Source organism: Paramormyrops kingsleyae, chromosome 10 (assembly GCF_048594095.1).
Source record: "Paramormyrops kingsleyae isolate MSU_618 chromosome 10, PKINGS_0.4, whole genome shotgun sequence".
NCBI classification, from domain to species: Eukaryota; Metazoa; Chordata; class Actinopteri; order Osteoglossiformes; family Mormyridae; genus Paramormyrops; species Paramormyrops kingsleyae.
The window spans coordinates 30830654-30854558 of NC_132806.1; the positions used below are offsets into that span (position 1 = coordinate 30830654).

Sequence of the window (23905 nt, forward strand, 5' to 3'; positions counted from 1 at the left end):
ACTGAATACATAACATAAATAGTTTTTATAGCTTTTATTCAAAATTGCAGGCAAAATACCTCCACATACATCAACTGGGTCAATTGGCCAATAAAACCCCTATGTTGCAAGTACTGTAATGTGTACTTTAATATGTGATGTGTACATACTGTAATGTGTAAATGGAATATGATAAGACACATGTTTTGATGAAAATGATTCTTTGAAAGACTGGAAGTTCTGAAAACATTTTAGTGCAGTATACCTATGACAGAGAATCATTTTTAAAATATAACTTTGTTAAACCCATCTTGGGACAATGATTAAAGTCAATCGGTATTTTCACTGAATATTTCATTGTTTGCACTTCATTTGTTAATAAATACATAGAAAAAACAAATCATAGTTTATTATTTAAATTGTTGAAGCATCATGAGTATACAACACATGCAGTAATTGCCATCTAAACTCGATGATTAATAGTAAATAAGCATGAAATCAAGAAGTATGTAATTCAATGATTCGCATAATTCACATATTGCTGTGTAATTCACAATAATAAATGTAATTTATATTAAATGAATAGGTATTAAATTATAAAATCTCATCAGGTTAGAAAAATTTAATAAACATTTCCCTTCTACCAAGGCTCAGCTGGAATTAAAATTTGATTCTAAAACCAACTATGTATGTTGCAATTTTCAATATTACTTTTACTTAGTTGATTTATCCAAATTACAAATAACTATACTGCTAAGTTATGGCAGTGTACGTTATAATAAATGGCAATATGCATGTTTATTTTCTAATGTTAATACAAATGTGCATAAATATTCTACATTATAATGGTACCTATTCTGGGTCTTTCGAAAGTGGCATTTTTCAGGACTTTTGGGGCAATCACCATAAAATCAAGGCTGAATTGTGCTTTTGGGACTGATGCGTTAAAACAATAAAAAATGCTTTATTTGTTTTGAGAGCCAAAATTAATTCAAACAGAAGTGAACTGAAAACACACACCTTGCACCCAACCTGGGTCAAAAATTTAAAAGTAAATAACATAATGTTCCTCAAATTCATCTCATCCTTAACCAGTGTTATAGGCAAGTCTGAGTCTGAGCCATTATGTACAAAACTAAATGTACAAACACGAAGACAAATCTTAGTAGTTTACTACAGTAGTGTGTGATGTACTGTATGGGTGTATTGAACAAATGTAATTATTCTTCACCTGTGCTTAATTGTTCTTTGAACAGGTAGAAACAAAGTTGCAAAATGACAGATTGTGGTTGTTATAATGGCTTTTGCCATATACTGTATCTCTTGAAACGAATCAGCATAAGCATTGAAACTTTCACAGAAATGCTTTCCCATCCATCTTCAAACCACATCTTGGTTAGGGTTGTAGGGGGGCTTGGAGTTTATCCCAGGCCAATCCAGTTATTTCCCAAATCTTCTAGGCCTCCTGTCACTCAGGGACCAACTTCCCCCACCTTACAGTGCCCCTGGCCTTGGGCAATATCATGTCATCATTACAATATCTACAGCCTTAACACACAATGTTTGTCATTTAATTGCACATGTATGTATAATCAGCAAAAATCCAACCATGTGTGCTTGAGAAATGTAGCCCAAGAAGAGCACATTTTCACTTCACTAATTATTTCCACAACTAGTCTAACAATTTTTACAGCGAAGGTGATTGACCTGGTTCTGAAGAAGGCTACTGCATTTAATTGCCAGTTTTTTGGTTTCAAGCCAAACGAAAAACTGCAGCCAGCAAATTTAAATGAAGTCACTTACTGCATCTGTTAAAAACGACATAACTTAAGACAGCAAATCCACAAATCTTTACTGTCATCTCAGTTCATTCTCCAGCTGAATAAGCAGGGAGACCATCATGTTTAACACCAGACGTTTCAAGTGAGCGGTCCAAGTCGCATTCATATACATCTGACCCTTATTATAGCTTTTGAGCATTAAAGGTGGAACAGCTGCACAAATGCAACCACTAGATATATTGCTAAAACAGATTTGTTTACACACAGTACAGAAAGTTTCACTTAAATATATGCTTAACATTTACACATCGATATGAGGTTCCAGGCTACAGATACTCTGTAAAGACTTCCATCTCATGTTAGTACCACAAAATTAGCTTAGAGACAGAAGCAGCTATACTAAGGAATCCCTATCATGAGTTTAAAACTGTACATGTGCATCACAGATCATTCCATGACCCACAGTTGGACACATCGTGCCTTTTTCCCTAAGAATCACATGGTGGGGAATTTGGCTCATGCATTACTGTTTGTTTAGTCGAACAGGGTTGATTTTATTTAGTTTTACCTATTTTAATGTTATTGTGCTGCTAAGCTGTTAATATTACCGTACAACCTTAAACCATGTTTTTGATACATTTTTGAAAATTAAATTTTGTTGTACTTTCTACCTGTACAATGACATTAAAGACTATTATATTCTTTTATATTCTATTCTATTCTATTCTATTCTATTCTGTGAACCCACATTTGAAGCCTGTTGGTTTCAGAAGAGCAGACACAGAGCTTACTCTAAAATTTTCCTATTTTAAAACCAGCATAATCAGTCAACCAATAACCTTAATAAATTAAGGAATAATGCACTAACTTGACAGTGAACTGTGTACCAGACTAAGTGGAATAAAGTCTTCCTACTTTTAATTCAGTAAATATGAGAACTGCAAGCCTTTATGATGTAGATAACAGAAGTCTTTACTCAGATTGCCTTAAAGGTGTGGTGAAGATTCTTTTGAACCACTTTCAGTGAAATTTTATTTTATAAAAGAGTGCAACACGCATGAGGAGCATAGGAATGGCTATTTTAAAAGAATACTTTAAGGTCTGCACTATGAAAAAATGTGTGAGGATCCGAATGCAGCAATGTTTTTATCACAACATACAACTAAATAAGCAGTATGTAATAATTATCCCATCTTCCAACACTGTGTCATAATTATATGTTACTCTCTTCACATGAAACAGCTCTGCCTTTTAATTGACTAGAATTGTATGTTTCGTGCAAGACATTTCACTTTACTGAATTACTGAATTTGAGGCACAGTTTTGTTGGACGCTAAACTGAATGTTGTATTATATATTGCACTTGGACTTTCCAATAAATATAACACAGCAGTAACGCCTGTGCAGAACTGGAAATGGCACCACAGATTTCTGGTCACTATGTGATTGGTTGGCCATTCTCCAATACGATCTCAATTGGCTGGGGAGGGTTAAGTTCGCCTTTACCTACTCCTGCACATAATCAGTCAACTTATTGTTGTTGCCCATTGTTCCCTGTTCGAACACGACCTCAATTAGTACTTCAAAGGCATACTTTAAGCTATGAAAATCAAGCTACCTTCTGCATGTTATGTGAAAAAGAATTAATTAGAACATTATGCTGGTAGAGCTGATATTGTATGTTGCTGCCTGGTATGCAAATAATTCCCACATGTTACTGGGAGTAGTGGTTGTCACATTCCACAGTGGAAGGAATGACCCAGAATGCAGGCTCTGTGGGGAAATCCCACGTGGGGGTGTATTATTGGGACTCACTGGGCTGACAGCAGACGTGAACAGGCAACAATGACCAGACAAGGAACACTGGACTGAGAGATGCTAATATACCTGGCTAATGAGGAGTAAACACAAGGCAGCTGTGAATGATCAACAGGAGGGAAGGAGCAATACGTAAGGCTGACAGGCCATAGGTGTGGCTGGTTTGGAGCCACAGCCAGTGGAAACACGGGATGAGACAGACGGAGCCGGCTGGACGTGACAGAGCTGCAGGGCTACACAGTAGAAAGCCAGTATGATAAGACCTGTGATCATCTTATTAACTGGGAACTGTAGTCTAACTGGGAACTGTAGTCACTTCAGATGGTAAATAACACTGCAGATATTAAATTATTTTCAATTATTGGACATAACTTTGGAGTTTTTTATTTATCATTTTCTTTCTTATCGTTGTAATTTACAAGTGACTCTAAATCATTAAGTAAGACTGTTCAGATGAGTAAATTATCAAAATGTCATGCACATGAAGCAAATTAACAATTTTCCCATATATATATATATATATAGTCAGTTGGTTATAGTATATAATGATCTACTTATCTTTTAGAATTCACAGTCTAAATTATCTCTGATACAGCATGGATTAAGCATAGATTAGGCTTAGAGATTGGGAGCTGGTATCTGGCAGATGATTAGCAACAAAAGTAAAGTACAGCGGCAACTTCTAATCTGTAGGAAGACGGACAGGATGGTTACAAGTATTGACTGAGATAAAAACTATTTCTGTGTATGTCTGAGACATAGGTGCAGATAAAGAAAGGGAGAGAGAGGAACAGAAAAGAGCAAAGGCACCAAGATGGGAATAACCTCTATCAAGGAAGAAAGACCTCTTTTTATGTCTCTTACTCTTCGATGCACTCTGTGGACCCCTTCGGCAAGGGGGACACACATCTCTGTTGGCTAATTACATTTTCAATTTACTGCTCTAGCCAAGTGTAAGGGAAGAGCATGACAATAAAGTCAGAGTGGGGTCAGGAGGTCGCACGACAACATCTGTGCTTTCACGATTTTTTTAAGGACACCAGCTTCGTAATAAAGTCTTATCCTTCTCAGTATTCTGATTTATGGAATATTTCATCTGACATGTCTGCACTAGGTCATTTCAGGGATACCTAATAATTAGGTAAATGATTAGCATGTTAATCTAAATTGCTTCTGTTCCCTCTAATATTTTTGTTAATATGTTCTCTTGCTATTTCCAGTCATTCCTATTATGAATGTTTACAGTACATGTGTAATGTATATTCTTTAACCACATGCTGCATATTTCAGCAATTTCCAAAACTCACTCAATTCATGGGATGCATTTTCAAGAAAAATTAGCAACATTTCTTTGTTGAATTACATGAGGAAAGGCTAAGTTCCGGTCCCCTATACTACAACATATGATGAGGAAGCTTGAATTTAGTCTTTGGCGGCCTTATCTCAGAAACAACCAAAACAGTTTTGGAAATTTGCTGTTCAATAATTATTCTGGTATATCCTTGAAAGAAAGAGGAGATATGATTCATCCTTGATTCTGTATTTTATGGTAGTTTTCAATATTTAACACTTAACTAGTAGCTGCTAAAGCTGTGTGTTATAGCGCTCATTATCTTTTATTGTTAACTAACCAACTTTAACCATTATTTAACCAGGAAGTCCCCCTGTACTGTAAGAATCTATTTTTAAAGACCTGATTAAAAACTGATTCATGTCAGAAAGAACGAAGGTCATTATAGATGCATCTGAGCTGGTTGAAGGATGTATCATGTAAAATCGACATGAGCGCTATATCCCACGAGTTCCATGTTATACGAAATTAAATCAGAAAGGCCTGCATGACTAAAAATTAGACTTGAGAGTTCTTTAAACTAATTTGAAGCACCTCTGCCTCTAATTAAAATTATATTTTACTCCTCTCATGAGATGTGGTCTTTTTCCGACATGCACTGTGATATTGTAATATTTGGTACTTTATTTTCTTTTTCTACGTTTAGTCATTGCCACCAGAATGGTTTGAAAATACACCTGCATGTGTTCGCTATATTCTGTCATTTTCTAAGCCTGCCACATAATATTGAAAATAACATATGTATCATAAAGGAAAGGGCGACAAAAGATTAAAAAAAAAAAAAAAAACTCAATGTATTTTCATTCTTAGGTATTCGTTTTTCCCAAGTAGAATATTTTATCCTTCTACTTTATACAACTGGTTGTGATTGAAACACATCCATATAATTGAATGTGGCCCCATTCAAATCCAGTGAGAACCACAGAGAAGAGAACAAAGTAGCTTCATAAAGTTACTTTGGCATTTCCTCAGTTCAATGATTTTCAATCATCCAAATGATTTTGTTCAGTCAGTTAGATTCTATACAGCTTTCTTGCCGTCTTCTTTGGGCTTTTCAATGCATAGAACGGGAAACATTTTGGAGACCTTCGTTTTCATGGTTACCGCTGCTGTGTCAGGGGTGTAAAAATGCTAAATTGAATGTGATACTCTGACTTCTTACTTATAGCCTTTATTTACCATTTAGAATTGTGGATGCTTAGACATTGCTAACATCAATGTGTTTTTTTTTCCATCAGTGAACAAAAGTAAATCATAACAGAACAATGGCAGGTCTCATATATAAACATTTACGCAAGGATTTGTTTCACATCTCGGCATTTACTTTGGCACCACTTACTGTGAAGCAAGATCACAGAACGTGATGATAAAAGAGCAGATTAAATAAATTGCTAATAAAATATGTAGACATCTGTTGAACAGCAGTGAGATCCTCATTTAACTTTCACACCTTTCATGCTCCTTGTTCAACCCACCAACACAGGCAAAAATAGTTTGACATCAGCCTGATTTTAGGCCGTTTTCTCCTGTCTTTATTTTAAAAGGGTCATACCTACTGCTGTGACCTGTTCAGATGTCACCCCTGTGCATTTGGCTATACGAGGTTTGGCTGAATAAGGCTGATTTAATTAAAACCACAGTGGAGATAAGGGTGGATCCATAAACAAATCCTGGCTTTAGAAAGCAGTTTGAGGAAGTTTCAGTAAGTATTGAATATTATTCTTACATTGTATTATTTATGTTTTTACCTCATTAAAGACGCTATTTTTTCTCTTGTTTTTGCTCAGAAAGGGAAAAAAAAGTTGCTGAACTGCAAACGTTTGCAAATAATTTTGTGCTTGTTAACAGTTAATCATATATATAATGAGGATCAGTTGGGGAGTTCTATATAACAAGAAACGGAATACTACTTGCTTTGTTTGGAAGGTTCACAGACTGCATGCAGTATTAGAATAACGACATGGACACTCCTGTGCAATTCCAATCATTAATGATTAATGAAATGTTAGAATCCCCCAAAATCCAGTTTTTTTTATTTGGTTTTAATTTAAATTTACCAAACTGTCTATTTGACTTTACTTTACAAATCCTATAACCTGTCACCATATTTACATAAGAAATGTCCACGATTGTTTCAATATTGGTTTTTATTGGTTCTTTGAAGTTTCTTCCTGTTCCTATTTAGAATTCATGCTGCATCTGTTTCGCCCTGAGAAGTGTTGTCAGAGTATAATTTGGAGTCGTTTCGACCTGCTAGGTTATTTACACCTTTGATAGCTGCAGTCATCTTGTGATTGTTTACTGTACCATGACTTTAGAGAAAGCACTTGTCGGTCTGCTAGTTGTTGATTATTAAAATGTGCCAACCTTTGAAACTTGAAAATATCTTGTAATATATGTGATGCTGAAATGCAAAGTGCCAAACAGCTCTGCTTTTTGTGCACGTTAAATGGCAAGTTCATTAAAAGGAAAAAAGTACCTTGAATTATAATTTGAGACTAAAATGACCCTGGTCAGATTTCACTAATTAGTTTTTGGTGGCAAAAGCTTAAGACATATTTATAAAGCTCATTCTGAGCTTAATCATGTGAGAGATTCAGTTGCTTTAAATTCCTACATTTTCATGGTGAGAGATTAAGAGCTAAATTCAAGATGACAATAGATTGCTTAAGGTACTGAAATTTCACCACCTAATAATTCATCTGAAATTCAATAAAAAACACTTACTGAAAATGTGTTTCACATTAACCCACGATTAAGATTAATGGTGGGAAATACGGGCAGGGGGTCTTGGGTATTAATCATTCATATTTTTCTTCACACATATTTTGAGGCATCTACTTTTTGAAATGTAATTGTTTTGAGCTACCTTTATACTACAGTATCTCTCTTTGTTATATAAATCAAAGTATACTTGTTGACACATACTGAAAAGTATATACCTATTTTTTGAGGTGGGATCTGAAATAATTTGGAAAACAAAGTCACACTTAATCTGATTATTATGAAGAGAATACTGTGATGCAGGAAGCAACAGGGAAAAGAATGAGAGGAAGTGAAAGGGAACCATTATTTCTGCCAACCTGCCTTGTCTTGTGGGTGTTTTATGAATGGGAGAGAAGGATGGATGAGAAAGGCGTCACTGTAATTTATCATGTTTATTAAATGCTGGAGAAAATGTTGCACGCGATGATTTTTGGTGCATGAAGAATGGTAAACACCTTTCTTGTTCCTGGATGAACGTGGATTGTTGGAGTTGTGTAACCTGTAGGGTGTCGCGGCGGGGCATGGTGTAGGTGGGGAAAAGGCTGACAAGCCACTTATGGCTCCAAGGCAGAAAGGGGTTTAATGAGGAAACTGAATAGTCTGGGTAAAAGTACAAACAAAAAGACGTCGAGGGGTCTAAAAAAGTGGAAAACAACGACTAACTACAAGAAACCACTAGGAGACAAGGTCCAGGAACAAGGCAACACTGCGGGCAAGAGGACAGGCAATCCAGCCCGCAGGAACATAGAATGAACTCAATGACTCACTAAGGAACTGAACACAGTTCAGGCAGACACTTAAATACCGAGGAACACCAGGGCAAACAGGGAACAGGTGCGAGGTATAATAAAATGATCAAATCAAAAAGGACTCGGGACAACAAAGACCAGGTGGGGCAGATTACAGTTAAACGAGCTTGAAACTAAAGAACCTTAACACACAGCAAAACCAGAATCGAGGAGGCATAACACAGAGGGCTGAATACACTACAAAAAAACTAAAATCACACAGGACACAAACAGGGCAAACAAGAGAAGCAAAATAACTGCAACAGACACTAGGAACAAAAATCAATTATTAAGCAGGCTGGCTTTATACCCATGACTGTCGGGCTATAGCCTCTGTGCTGCATGCTCAACCCCCTGAGCCATGCAGCAGTCCAAGGAGCAGGGGAACACACAGGGGTTAGACAGGGAGTGAAAAGGTGGGATGGCCAGTGACACCTGCTGGCCGAACAGGGTAGAGACACCAAGGGTTAGGGTCAGACAGGTGCTGACCCTGACAGTAAGATTCTACTCTTTAATGTTCAGATGTTGCCTGCTGTGGTGTTGGACAGAGACTGTGTTCGGACAGAGACTGCCTCAAACAATCCCTCCCATGTTTTAATAGAATATTATCTGCCTGCTGAACTTATACAAAAGGGAATATTAAACACTGAGAAACTGTAACACTCCCATATGAAATAAATGAATTGGGAGGTAGCTCATTTAAAGCTGGATAGGAAATACATTCATTTTGTATTCTCCAAACTGCAAAAATAAAATTATTATTTTAACTTTGGAAACCTGGCGTGGCACAGAGGTACAGTAAATATCACTGTTGCCTCTGGGATGAGGATTCGAGTCTCTGCGTGTGTGGAATTTGCATGTTCTCCTCTGAGACCAGGATTCGAGTCTCCGCCACGGCTCTGTGTGTGTGGAGGTTGCATGTTCTCCTCCGGGACGAGGATTCGAGTCTCCACTGCGGCTCTGTGTGTGTGGAATTTGCATGTTCTCCTCCGGGACGAGGATTCGAGTCTCCACCACGGCTCTGTGTGTGTGGAGGTTGCATGTTCTCCTCTGAGACCAGGATTCGAGTCTCCACCACGGCTCTGTGTGTGTGGAGGTTGCATGTTCTCCTCGGAGACCAGGATTCGAGTCTCCACCACGGCTCTGTGTGTGTGGAGGTTGCATGTTCTCCTCCGAGACCAGGATTCGAGTCTCCACCGCGGCTCTGTGTGTGTGGAGGTTGCATGTTCTCCTCCGGGACGAGGATTCGAGTCTCCCCTGCGGCTCTGTGTGTGTGGAGGTTGCATGTTCTCCTCTGAGACCAGGATTCGAGTCTCCACCACGGCTCTGTGTGTGTGGAGGTTGCATGTTCTCCTCTGAGACCAGGATTCGAGTCTCCACCACGGCTCTGTGTGTGTGGAATTTGCATGTTCTCCCCGTGTCGTTATGGGGTTTCTTCACAGACAGGTTTTCCTCTACAGTCCAAAAACATTCTAAGATGGACTGGAGTTACCAAATTGCCCGTAGGGGTGTGTGAGTGTGCCCTGCGACGGGTTGGCACCTCATCCGGAGTTGTTCCCTGCCTTGTGCCCATCCCATATTTTCTGGGATAGACTCTGGACCTCCTGTGATTCTGCATAAGACAAGCAGGTATAGAAATGGATGGATGGTTTTGAAAGCTAATCAAATTCTAACTTTAGGCTAGTCAAACCTCTTGTATATTAATTTCTAGCAGGCACATTTGTGTTGTTTTCTGGTGCTTTTCATAACCAAAATATATGACATTACCCCGAGCTCCACCTTATTTTTTACGTTCTGTGCAAAACTGTACAATTCCACCCTCTTCATAACTCGGAGAATTGCAGAAAACAATAGGATAATATAGATTCTTTTAAAGTAAAATTGATGAGTGCATTTTTTTTCTAATAGTGGTCTGGTAATGTAGTTAATTCTCTGGAACATGAAATGATTTAATATTCTGGACAGGCTTTTTAATTAAATTAATTGCTGAAGACATTGTAAAATGCTGATGGTATAATAAAACACATGTTATAACCATCATTTATCATTGTGATGCAAATTATATCCAATGATTGCTCAACGACTCCTTCCTTCAGGGACAGAACAAAAATAAAGATAAAAAAATAAATTGGCTCAAAAAGGGCAAGACATTAGGTAAGGCCATTTATGAATTATGATGTCCATTGTCTTTGTTCCTTCGTCTTGCATCCATATTCTAACTGAATAATGGGTCTGCAGTACAAACCTTCCTATTTTAGAATAGTGTTGCAAGTCTGTTGTAAGTCTTTAGTGTATTAGTTCATCTGCTGAGATGGCTGGATATTACGGTGTTACACAAACCCTGCTTTCAGAATTTCGTAAGATTGGAAAAGCTGCACAGCAGAGTGGACTGGAATGATTAGTGGAAATTAGCACCAATTAGCACAAACTCTCAAATGAGAGGTGGAAACTGAGCATGATTCTGAAATATGGCCTTAAGTTTCAACATACTCTGAATACTAATAATTATGGAAGGAATTTTAGCTCAGACTCTGGCTGTTTAAAATTATCCAGCTATTTCAGTGATGTCAGGAAAAGTTAAGCAGCAAAACGGGATAATTAGCCAAAGCAAACTCACTACTGCAAGACACCTAAAGGAAAGGCGGCCTCTTGATCTGAAACGTAAATGCATTTTACAAATTAAGTCTCAGAAATTGAAGAGCAGCTTCTTTGGGGGTTTTAGTAACTTTCATTCTATATGAGCTCAAATTTAACGATATTAAGGAGAGACTGGCACTCCTCTGGGTCCCATTTACTGCAATTATATCAATTGTATATCGTACGCACATTTTTAGAGGTTTAATAAGGCAATAGTGTGTCTTGCTTTAATCCATCCATGCATTTTCCAGGTGAGGCTGGATGGGGGCGTCGGGGGAGGGTATTGACTCTATATTAATTAATATTATAGTTTGAGGCAGGGGTGTGGCTTTACTGTACATCTTTACTCTGAGACTGAATATTGCAGGGCACAATGGGAGGCATTCATAAAAGTTTTAGTGCTACAGCAAAAATCTCCTTAAACACCTCTTACTTATGATAGTCGTGCCCTTGGGGTGAATATATTGAATGTAAATTGAATTAGATGTAAAATAGTTCAGATAAAGGAAAAAATAAATGGATTTTGATCATAAAAATTTTAAAGCAGAAAAAGAAGGTTATAGTGTACAAGAATCTAGAACATTGAATATAAATTTAACTTCATGTTCTATGAGAAAAAAAAATCAAATGTAATTTGATTCAAGTATGGAAAAGAAGTCTTTAGACTGACTGGCCATTTGATTTTGATTCTGTTTCAGTTCTGCTTCAGTCCTCCATCAGGTTGTGTTTCAGCTGTAGTCAGATGCATCACAAGCTTCAGGCTTTTGCCTGAAGCCCTGAATGAATCCAAACAAGCCCTGAATGATGTGTTTTGCTCGGTTGGGTTATGGGCCATGCTCTCGGTTTGAGAATTCCATACGTGACAGCAGTCCTGGCCCAGGGCTGCATTTCCCAAACCCCTTTTAGTGCAGTGACCAATCTTCAGAGGGGTTGGGGCAGAGTAGGAGAACCATCAGACTGATGTGGCCACCAGGCCCTTGCTGTCTTAATATCCCAGGAACGCCGCTGGCTATAGTCATAGTGTGGGGCCTTCAATTATTCATACTTTTGCATTTTGTTCAACATTCAGATGTGTGAAACATATTTGGAGCATATAACAGAGATTCATCAAATGTTATGACATATTGACATGTCACCAAGTGTTCAGCAGGCTGATGAGGTTCACTTCACCAGTGCATCCCAACCCGGTCCTCACGGACCCCAGACAGTCCATGTTTTTGCTCCCTCCCAGCTGCTAGTTGGACACAGCAAAGACGAGGCCCATCTTGCAGCCCCGAGAACCGGGTTGGGAAACATTGCTCTACCCTTCTGGTGAATGGCGAAAGGCTGAAATGGATCTAAGTATGTATCCAGATTAAAAAATTGTAAATAATGACAAAATGTGCCCCAAACAATGAAAGGGAGAGCAAGCTATCTGAAAAATATAGATGATATTTTTGTTTTCGTTACTGTTTTTCCAGTTTTTAAATCTCTGCAGTGTTAGTCCCCCATGCTGTGAAAAGTGAACTGGTGGGGGCGTGCAGTTGTTTTCACCTGCTATTTTTTGAGAGCTAATTCACTGCATGTTTAAAACAAGCCCAAAGTTCACCGTGCAATTCTGATGCAGGATGATCTGAAAATCATAATGACACTGTTTAAATAATCATTTTAATAGCCATTCAACCGTAACATTCACACTTCAGCTTTTGTTTGCTTTCGCTCGCCACAAAGCAAACAACACGTTAAGCCTGGACATGTCGTTTCGGTTGAACAAGCGTGTCTTCTCTGTTTGATGTGTCGTATTCCCAAATTTTACTTTAGCGTCAAATCTGTGGTAATTGGTGTAATTATGTGACAGGTCAGTTATACGTGATAGATTTCCTTTACTAGGATCAGAATATTTCATTTTCATTAAGAGTTAAACGTGTACATGATACATTAGCAGGGGTTTAATGCCCACTAGGGAGGTCTGCTGTATTTCACTCTGATGAATTACTGACCCCGCATGCTGGGAGGGTGACACGAATGTGACATGCATTGTGCCGGCCGGGTAATGTCTTTGTGACGACAGTGTTTTAGAGGCGGTTAATATCGTCCCTGACCCAGGCTGTGCTCCCAGAATGAGCAGTGGGGAAGAGAAAAGGTCAGATCCGGCGTCACCAATTCATTATGAGGGGATATGGCCTCGCTTCCCAAGGCGTCCCATGGCGTCACGGTACTGGGAGTGATGGAGGGCCCCATAAATGTAAAGTCTGTCAGCAGTATTGGATTCCTCGGCAGTAAATTAATATTTTTGCCACCGAAAGGGGATTATATTTTCAGCTTTGGCCCTTTCATGTCTGACTAATGGAGATTTTTGTTTTGTCGTTTCTCACAAACAGGCCCTTCTTCATTCAGCGGTATTGTTGATTTTCCTCATTTTACTCTCAATCATTTTTCCTCATTTTTATTGGTATTGCATCTGTTGTTGGTGCTGTTTTTGGTAACATTTGAAAGAGATTACAGATTTTTAAATCTGTTGCCACTGTGCAAATGAGTTAGTCAGACCACCTTTAATGCATCTCAGTGGGTGTTCAAAGGAAAGCTGCACTTCAGGGTATTTTTTTTTTCTGAAGGTACGCAAACTAAGGTCTCTTGTGACTGTGAGTAAAACCATTTTTTGAGAGTAAAGGTGAAAGGGAAGTGTCCGTGCTTCAATTACTGCTGGCTGTCCTGAACAGTGCAAAGCATTCTGCAGAAAACTAAAAACCTTAACAGAGAAATAAGTAACAGTTACCTGCAGTCTGATAAACCATTTTGAATAGGGTGAACTGTCTCCATTGTGTTTACCAAATAATTTTACTAATGTATGTATTATGATACATTACATATATCTGAGAGCAGCATAGGTTTGAGTTCAGTTTAAATCCTTTCCTTGATCTGCTTTTCTCATTTCCTCTTTCCAGCAGTGTTGTGTTGTGATGCCGGCATGAAAAACATATAAACTAAACTCTGAATTTCTACATTGTCTGCTGCTGCTGTTGCTGCAAGGAGTTCCGTTAAAAGGTGCTTGACCTCATACGCCTGGAACAAAATTATGTAGAACAAATGAGAGCACACAGTGACCCGCGCTGACCAGAGGACTGATTGCAATACCCTTTTGGGTCAGAGAAAGCCTGACATATCCAGACTGTAGAACCTCCAAAACATACACAGCAGCGGCCATATGGCATCTTTACTGGAGAATAACTGACAATAAAAGCCCATGAAAAGCATAGACGTCCTGTGACCGTGGCTGTGAGGGTTCGAACCTTGCTGGAGCTTATTTTTTGAGCCGGATAGCTGCAAAAATGGGCAGGATAAACAGAGCAAAAGGTAAACAGAAATACACTCAATCTGGGTCCTCGAAGTATTGCAAATAGCAATGTGGGGGGAGCAGTAATGGTAGGGCTGGCCCCCACGCTGTAGGTAGCCATCACCACAACTGGGAGAAAAGCGAAGCTGAGTTTGCTGCCCAGGAGTGAGGCCCTGCGGACTGTCACTGTGTGCTACGCTCAGGTCACTCTCCACTGTGGGTCTCTGCGCTTTCCTGTCATTCACCCTGTGGTCATTATCAGGTGATGTCCCTCAGCCTCTAATCCATACAGTCCGGACCTCCGTGTTTCCTGTGAGCTGCACGGGATGCCATTCTGCATCCCTGGGGACGTGGTGGGTGGGTGGGATCAGTGCTGCCTTGACAACAGCCATCTGAATCACCCCTAACTGCTGCTCCTGACATGGCACTCAGGGAAGATGATAAGTGGAAATTGTTGAGCAAATTGCCCGCTAAAGTATGATCCGCAGAGAAGACGTCCAGTGGAGCTTAAGACTGGCCTCTCTCCAACTTTGAAATGTACAGAAAAGCTTTCCCTGCCTGAACAGAAATGAACGCAATTTACTTTTGTGTGTAGGGTTCTACAGGAAAATATCATCACAATCATGTTTTCTGAAGCTATCTTTACCGCAAAGTCATTTGCTCCTTAAGAACACAATGCAGAAACGTTACATGTTGGTAGTATTTCTATTCATTAGTATTCATTAGTAATTTAATTTTAGTGGAATTGTATAATTCCCTTTGATCTTTGTCTAATTAGGTTTCATTGTCTTCATTGAAAGCATGTGGGCAGATATGAAAACCCCAACACAACTTTAGTCTGGTCTGTCATATTCTTGGTTTCATCTTCATTAGCAAAGTAAATCCCCAAAGCAAACACTAATTGCAAGACTTTATCTTCAAATACTTGGATTCTTTATTTTTGTCTCACCTATTAAATATTTTAATTTTTTTGTAATTTTCTTGTAACAAGAATAATGACGAAGGCCTGAGATCTGTTCTTCCTATTCTGTCTTTGAACCTGCATGTAGATTAAGAAACATTTATCAGATTGTCAAGTTGATTATTTTCTCTTTTTCATGCAATATTTTTGATTTGTGCTTTATGTAGACAAGGTCGGCCACAAACTAGGGGACAAGTTTCCCCTTGATGATTAAGCTAATAATAAATGAAAACAAGAGGAATCCATGCCATTAGATTCAGTGGTGCCATTTCTCAAAGCCTCTAACTTGATGACAAGCAGTCCTGCCACATGGCCTCTTTCTGTCTTCTCATTTAATGAGAGCCGAGTTAAAGTCCTGGAAACGAGACTCGTATAACATTTTGTGAAGTACTGCAGCCATTCAAGGCTAAGAATTTATGGTCTCTAGCGACACAGCTCCGATCTTTAAATAGTGTGATTAACAGTATTGAGGAGGCTGGGTTTGCATGGACTACAGACTGAGCCTGATAAGGTCCAAGGCTTTTTTTTCTGGGGGGGGGGGGGACTGAACTTTCTATGAAAACAGCTTATTAGCTTGGAGACTGGAGGATTTCACACTTATAATACTACCAAGCATTACAAAAACAACGACACAGCATTCTTTATACTAGGTGTTCTCTGTATGTCTGTATTTGTGCATCTGAGTTAAAACTGTAGTGGACATAAAAGCTAAAATCTTGATTTATGAGGCTACCTCTCTATCACGTACCTGACAGATCTTGGGTGCCGGTGGCACAGTCACACATTTATCGCTTGTTATCGTTCATTTCTGTCAGCAGCCTGTTAGCGTAGTGCAGATATTCCCTTCACGACGCATGGTTCAACGCACAATATTACATTCTAAAAAAAATATTATGACCACACATGCACCATCTATGACTTGTCCGTCTTTTACAATAGAGAGATGGTCACATAGCCATTAAAAAAACAAACTGCAAAATTCTCATAATATCATACTTCCTAACATACTATGAAGATCCTCTTCCATAACTTGTCTTTTTCACTGACGTGTCCTGTCAGCATCCATTTCTGAGCACCATCTGCTTCTCCTTCCTTGGCAGGTTCCCAGCATGTCGCCACGGTGACAAACCCCCTTCCCGCAGCATTCTCGGACCTCTTGCCTCACTTCCTGGTCGAGCCGGATGATGTATACATAGTGAAGAACAAGCCTGTCACTCTCACCTGCCGCTCTACTCCAGCCACACAGATATACTTCAAGTGCAACGGGGAGTGGGTGCATCAAGACGACCATCTGATTGAGCGTACAGTGGACCCTGCCACAGGTACCTCAACATGCGTGTTTGCTGGTTGCGTTGTCCTCTGGGGGATATTTTTTGTCTATGTCATCTATGGCACACATTATTTTCAATATATTCGATTCAATATTTCATCTCCACTCACACATTTTACTGTTCTGCTTATATATTGTAATGCAACTTTTTTTAACCGGTGTGATTGTGCGATTTTTCCCAAGGGTCAGACAGTCTGGGAGGGGGGCAAAGGGTACTGACCCAAAATAAATCCGTGTCTGCTGAACTTTTTATGCCCTGGGAAACAGATGGAACACAAAAATATACCCATTATCTAATCAGACTCTTTAGGTGGGTATATGAGTCACTTCAGTTGGTAAAAAAAGCAAAGTTACGACAGAAAAACAGCAAGCAACACCAAAGTGTGATGGCCAAAAAAAGAATAACGGCTGGGTGAATTTTTAATGCTACCCTCTTTATTACTTTGCTTGAATAGCTCACTTTAATGAGTTTCTTGTTATTTAGAGGGTTTTCTCTCTAAAGCTAGTTAAATGGCTAAAGTTGTAATCGTGGAATACAATTCATATAAGAAACAGAAAATGCTATAAAAAAAAATGAATTAATAAACATCTTAAATGGCTTATTGAGTTGAGGGTAAAAGCATTGTATATAAATAATATGGTGGTGGATAATTATGGTCCTACAGAATAAAAAGTTTAATATTTTTAAATGTAACTGAAAATGTAACTAAAATAAACATAGCAAAATATTCATTGGTTTTCAAAATTGTTTTTTGCATGACAGTCAAGCATAATGTGCAATGTCCCAGAAATCTGGAAATTCAGCAGAGGTGCCCCTCACAGTTGACAAGTAATTTGTTTAGTAGTCGGTCCCTAAGGTTAAATGCATCTGGCCCCTGTAGCAGAACAACTGCCCCCACTTCCGTCGCCACTTGAAACATTCTAGAACCGCCACTGAGTTCTGTGCTGGTTCTCATTGGAAATAAGCAAAAAATTAATTTGACTTGATTGCATTGTAATAAATTATTCCCTTTTAATATTCAAGCTCATTATTTATGAACTGATGTTATTATTAAAGTGGAAAATAGAAAAACTTTAAAACATTCAATTCCCTGACATTTACCAAAATATAGCATCTCATCAAAATGAAGTGTTGCATGAATTGCATGAATGCAATTAAACTTCTTAAATATAACTAACTGACAACTCAGTTGAAATGTTCAGATTTGCGTTACACAAAGGCTGGAGTTATACAACCCTTAACTGACAGCTAATCAGAACGCTATGTACAATTAGGCTACTTGCACTGCCCAGTATAGTAATGCTTGTAGATCTATATGAAGCATGTATATCTATATGAAATTACACAGAAAATAAGGCTGTAAAGACAAATATTGCCAGTGTCAAATTTAGAAATCTTGTGCCAAAGAAAAACATGGAACTTGACTGATGGGACAGGAGTTCTGTAAATCCTCAGCCAAAGAGCCGATGCCCCGTGAAGTTTCTGGGAGATTCATTCCCAAGCAGAACCCTCTTTGGTATTTTTCAGTCTGAAAGAAACCACCAGGTCAAAGATAAAGTCCAGCTGACAGTCCTACACCAATCTACTGTGCCTGACGGAAATGCAGTAAAGCATTCCAGTTCAGTCTCATGTCTCAAGACACATGGACAAATTCCAAAGGATATTTGGCCTGTCAACCTCCGTCTTGACCTGGAAGAGGCTGACAGAGGTCTAATGGCACTTTTCCATGGGCATGTAGGAACTGAGCTGTACCCGAGCCGTACCGTGAAGAGAGAGACTAGTTACAGTGCGGTCCGAGCTCGCTTCGTTTTTCCACTGCAGAAGGGTCGGCTCAGTAAAGGGGTTGCCAGGTTGTGAGAGTGATAGTGGCACGGGAACTAAAGAGACGCTTATTCACATGGGTTCACATGGTGTACATCATGATTTACTGTCTGCTAATTTCCTAATTTTCTAACACCTCTGTGAGAATCACTGTGTTATATTAGTATCAGATGCTAGCAGAAACAGTATATGCGTGCATTACGAATGTGGCGGCTCCACCAGCTGGCCTTGGTCACCACGGTTACAGCTTAGGTCTGGCTGGGGCTCGCATACTTTACAGTGGAAAACTGCCAGTTTGCAGTGCAGCTCTGGCATGGCTCAGTTCTTGGTGGCAGTGGAAAAGCACCATAAGAGGGCTGCCAGAGGGACGTGACCTGGGTGTTCGGTGTCAGAAAACCAGCAGCCTTCGACCAGAAACACATGAGAGATGTGACGTGACATGATGTGATGTGACGTGATACACACAAAAGTTGTGGTCATGTAAGTTCTGCTCCACACATCATGCATCTAGATAATGTGAATGAGCTTAATACAGGTAAAAATAAATCCATGAAGTGTTCCACGGAAATACAGAACACATAAATAGTCATGGAATACATACAAATTCAGCTCTGTCAAAAATATTGAATAGGAAGTTGGTGCAGGAGAAATTGAAGACCAGGCCTCTGCATTATATAGCCGAATAACTTATGGGTACAGAACTTCCCAGCTAGTGTGGGAACAGTGAAAATAAGGGGACGCCATTTCTCAAATGGTAGTAATTGATTCACTCAAGCAAGGAAGGTAGAACACCCAGGGAAAACAGCCATAAATGTGACCACAGAGCTACTCAAAATTGTGGAAAAACTGCAATCTATGCACAGCAAGAAGCTTAGGTAGGCTGCCATAGCTCAACTCAGCAAACTGTGCTCTATGGAGGGTAGCAATGATTAAGTGCATGCAATTGTGGCTCACAGAAATAACTTCATATATGTGGCTGCAGAATCAACTTTATATCCATGGGCTATCAATCCTTTGAGTGTATTGCCACTTTTGAACAAGAAGTAAACAGCTTTAGATCATGGAGTAGAACGAAATTAAGTAATTCCCAAAAAAAATAAAAAATGGAATGAAAAAGCTAACCAGAACACACATTGAATGAAAAGCAAAGAAATAAAATGATGCCTCTCAGAAATAGAAATTACTAGAAGAGTTAGCTACACTGTAAGGCCAGCCCCGAAGCCGGGGGCTCAGCTGCAGATTTTCAGGCCCCATGAAAGCATATCGCGTTTGGCCCCCAAACCAGCTCAATCCAGTTATGTTCCTAATTTTTTAAGGCCCCTGTTACTCAGGGGCCCTTTGAATCTTCCTAAACCTCCTCCCTTTACTGCACCCCCTGCCAGATGCAAGCATGTCAGTTAAGACCATGTTAGCCAGCCTAGCTGCGCCTCGTCGCTCACGGGGGAAATGTTCGCAGCTCTAACAACGGCGCGCCTCTCATGGCTTATTATCGATGCAAGTCGCAGAGGAGAACGGAAGCAGGCGCTGCAGACACATTCATTTACAAAACCACACCTAGCAAAGTGAACACAAAGTCATTTTCCACACCTGAGAAACTGATCAGTCGCCTCCAAAAAATAGCTTTTTAATGAAGTAAGCTGCTCTGTCACTGAATTGGTCCTTCAGGTGCTGCATGTTCTCCCCGTCTTGGCGGGGGGGGGGATTCCTCCCACAGTCCAAAAGTATGCTGAGCTGAATTGGAGTTGCCAAATTGTCCGTAGGCGTGAATGACATGTGTACCTGATAGTTATTCCCTGGGATCCTGCATTGGACAAGGAGGTATGAATTGTAATAATAATAATTATTATTATTATTAATATTATTATTATTATTAAGCAGCTCTGGCATACCAGAATGAATTTAACCCCTAATATCAAAAACACTTTTCAGACTTGCTTCATAATAAAAGCGATTTGCCCAGAATTTGTCTAAAATGAGAACAGTCTACTGTATATAACAATGTAATAATTAACACATTATTGTACCATTGTATGGCTATAGGATTGCCTGCTGTCCTTAAGGAGACTCTCTGATGTGTTGAGAGTATATCAAGATGGGAATTGTAGCTTAGTGCTTTGGAATTTGACAAAATAAAACTCAAAACCTTGCTGTTCTTAGTATATTTCGGACCGTTTATCATTGACGATAATGGTTTTATCATGACAAAAAGAAAAATGGTTTTGTTCCCATATCAGGCCTGTTATGTTTATGTTTGTTATTTGCTTCAGGCAGGATTTCCTGCTTTGAAAGGCTCCATATAATGTAATTGAAACAGTTGGCTGGTGATGAACAAATCCCTTTGCTTGTGGAAGATGATTGATTGGTCTGACAAGCCCTCATCTTGGCGACTTGCTGATGATGGTTGCTGTCGCTATAATAAGGTGCTTTTACTTTCTTCCTGGGACCCGTGTCTTCAGAATCCACCTCTGCATTGTATGTGTAACAATTCGCTGTGGGAGTGTTCTGTTGCACTTTTCTTTAAGCACATGTCACAAGTCATCTTTATCTTTCAGCTGATCTGCAACTTGCAACCCTCTATTCAAGATCTCATCTGATTGTGAAAATAACTAGCTGACTGCTTATACAGACGGTTCAGCTAAAAACCAGATTTCATCCCCCTGTGTCAATAGAAGGGGAAAAAAAACTTTAAAGCAAGTAATGTATAAAATGTCTTAATTCTGGATAACATTTCACTAGATTTATTTTTTGTAATTCTTTGTGTGCAGACTTTTTAGTTTGGGGAAAATAATAAATCCTTAATGGCTAAAATTGACGTACAATAATTTACATTTATTCCCTCACTTTGTTCTGAAATAACTATTCACTTAAATGAGATTGTATGCTATTATATATTTTAAAATTACATTAATTTAGTTTTCAAAGAAGTATCAGTGAAAGGAAGCTGATTATCTTAAAACATATTTTTAAAATTTATTTAATTTTTTTTCTACAATATTCTGTACACATGATGCTACAACATTGTCACAAATTATTTTAAATTTCTGTATGCAGTATATATAACTCGCCAAGATGGAAGAACATATACTTAGAGTGGGTGGTATTCCCAAGTGCTTTTGCATCTTAAGTGTACCACTGAAAGTCTGCCCATAGTACATGTGTCACATGAGGACCTTGGAGGAACTGAGCTGTAAGACCTGCTGAGCAGTGCTGCTCTGATGCCTTTCTGAGGTACTATCTCCCAGGCATCGATCTCCCATGGCTCTTAAACTGAATTCTTTCATCACTGCCTGGAGATGTTCACTCCCAGTAATCCACTTTCTTTTTTTGTCAGAAACCAGTCATGTGTACTTAAAATATCTCTTTTGTCCCCAAATTACACTCTCCAGTGTCACCTAGTGACCGTGTGAACAGTAGGTATTCATAGTCACTTAAGAGTAAATATTTAAGCATTGTTAATAGAATAACAGTTGTATCTTTAGCCTTAACATGTTTTTAAGATTGAATATGCCCTTACTTCAGATGATTACACTGATTACATGTGCTTTTGCTGTAATGCAGGGGTCTCAAACTCCAGTCCTGGGGGGCCGGAGCCCTGTGTAGCTTAGCTCTTTCCCTGTTCCACCACAAATGATTCAACTGAAGAGCTGTGTGGTAATTAGCACAAGGAGTTGGATCAGGTGTGTTAAATGAGGGTGAACCAAAAACTGTGTAGGGGTCCGGCCCCCCAGGACTGGAGTTTGAGACCCCTGCTGTAATGGATTTACTATGCACATCAGTGGTAATGATATGGAGATTTTGTCTAAACTATTTCTGATTGAATCTAAATATTTTCAGTATGTGAAAGTGACACAGCATTACCATAACAGACATACTGTAGATGAAAATAGATATTTTTCCATATATGCAAGGAATATAATTCCTGTTGGAAGTCAGATCCATGGATACAGATCTTATATATTTATAGATGTTTTTAATAGGGGTGAGTTCAATGTAGGATGCAGGCATGGTTAAACCTGTTTGCAATTTTGTGGATATTCCACGTGAAAAGGTCTTATAAAAAATACTCTTACTTGTTGTACATTGACCATTGACCAAGAAAACATATACAATACATATGTGATCACATGGTCACACATAAAGGTGAATACCCCCCCCCCCCGCCACATTTTACCTTTGCTTTTGAAAATACTGTCAAAGTACCATATATAGGCTGACCACCGACTGCATGTCAGGGGAGGGGGGAGCATTATGAGCTGGGACTCATAATAAACTACCATTTCAATTAAAAGGACCTGGATTTCACTTTAGCACTGAGTTCTTGCTGTGTGCTGGTTGGTCAGTCTCCTATAATCATGCATGTGTCCCTAATGTCAATGTGAAACAGCTGGATGAGTCTTTCAATCAAGGAAAGAAAAATAGTAAAAGTACAAGAAGAAATTAACTATTACAGTAGTTTGTAAAACCTGAAGTAGCTCATAGTGCCCCCCTGACATGGATATGGTCATCCTAATCATATACCGCGTAATAAAATCTGGGTGGTATGAAAAATGAGATACAATCGCTGTCTGCTTAGACAGCTCCTTTACATTGTGCTGCTCTCATTGCATTTCCTCGTTTTTCCTGTGTGTGCATTTTAAATGCTAAATCATGGCATCCCCCATGGTAAATTTCGCTGCCCCAAAAATACATATACTGTACCTAAATAATATCACCCAAGCCTGCAGGTAAGCACAAACAAGACACTGTAAAATACATACAATACAGCATACAACAGAGCAGAGTTTACAGAAATCACTTAGGGGTCCCCAGAAGACTTTCACCTTCTCACACACAAGTGACTGAAACTGAAATATCAATTCTTTTAATGTGAATACTTCATTTTGACAATCAGTTCTAATGTTATCATATTTTTTTTTTGTACCTAAGAGGGGAAGACACTAGTGTCCCCCCACACAACCCCCGGCCATTAGGATTGGACAGGTACCGAATATCAGTATCAGGATTGATATCAGGGACTCCAACCTTGGTATCGTATTGAATCGATTCACAAAGAAAATCAGTGGTTTCGCCCATCCCTGGTGACCGGCGTCGACCAAGGAGCATATTGTGTAGTTATTGGTAATCTGGGAGAGACAGCATGTGTAGCAAACCAAAGAGCATCGTTGCTTCTTTGAAGCCCAATGAGAAAACAGAATAAAACACAGAAGACAGACATGGATTTTTGTCAGTAATGATTGGATGACAGTTGGCTTCAGAAACAACACATTATTCGTACCAGACACTCATTTTAACCAGATATTCACACCTAGTCTTTAATATAGTGGTTTCACAGATATCAAACATTTAATCAAAAATTAAA

At 39.1% G+C, this 23905-nt stretch overlaps 1 protein-coding gene across 2 annotated transcripts in view; it reads left to right on the plus strand.

The window, feature by feature from the left end:
* Positions 1-23905, plus strand: part of unc5a (unc-5 netrin receptor A) — a 200104-nt gene that overhangs the window by 80566 nt on the left and 95633 nt on the right. For both annotated transcript variants that reach the window (XM_023834611.2, XM_023834612.2), the window contains exon 2: positions 16495-16716. In XM_023834611.2, the coding sequence (XP_023690379.1) occupies positions 16495-16716 (222 nt within the window). The remainder of the gene's footprint in view (positions 1-16494; positions 16717-23905) is intronic.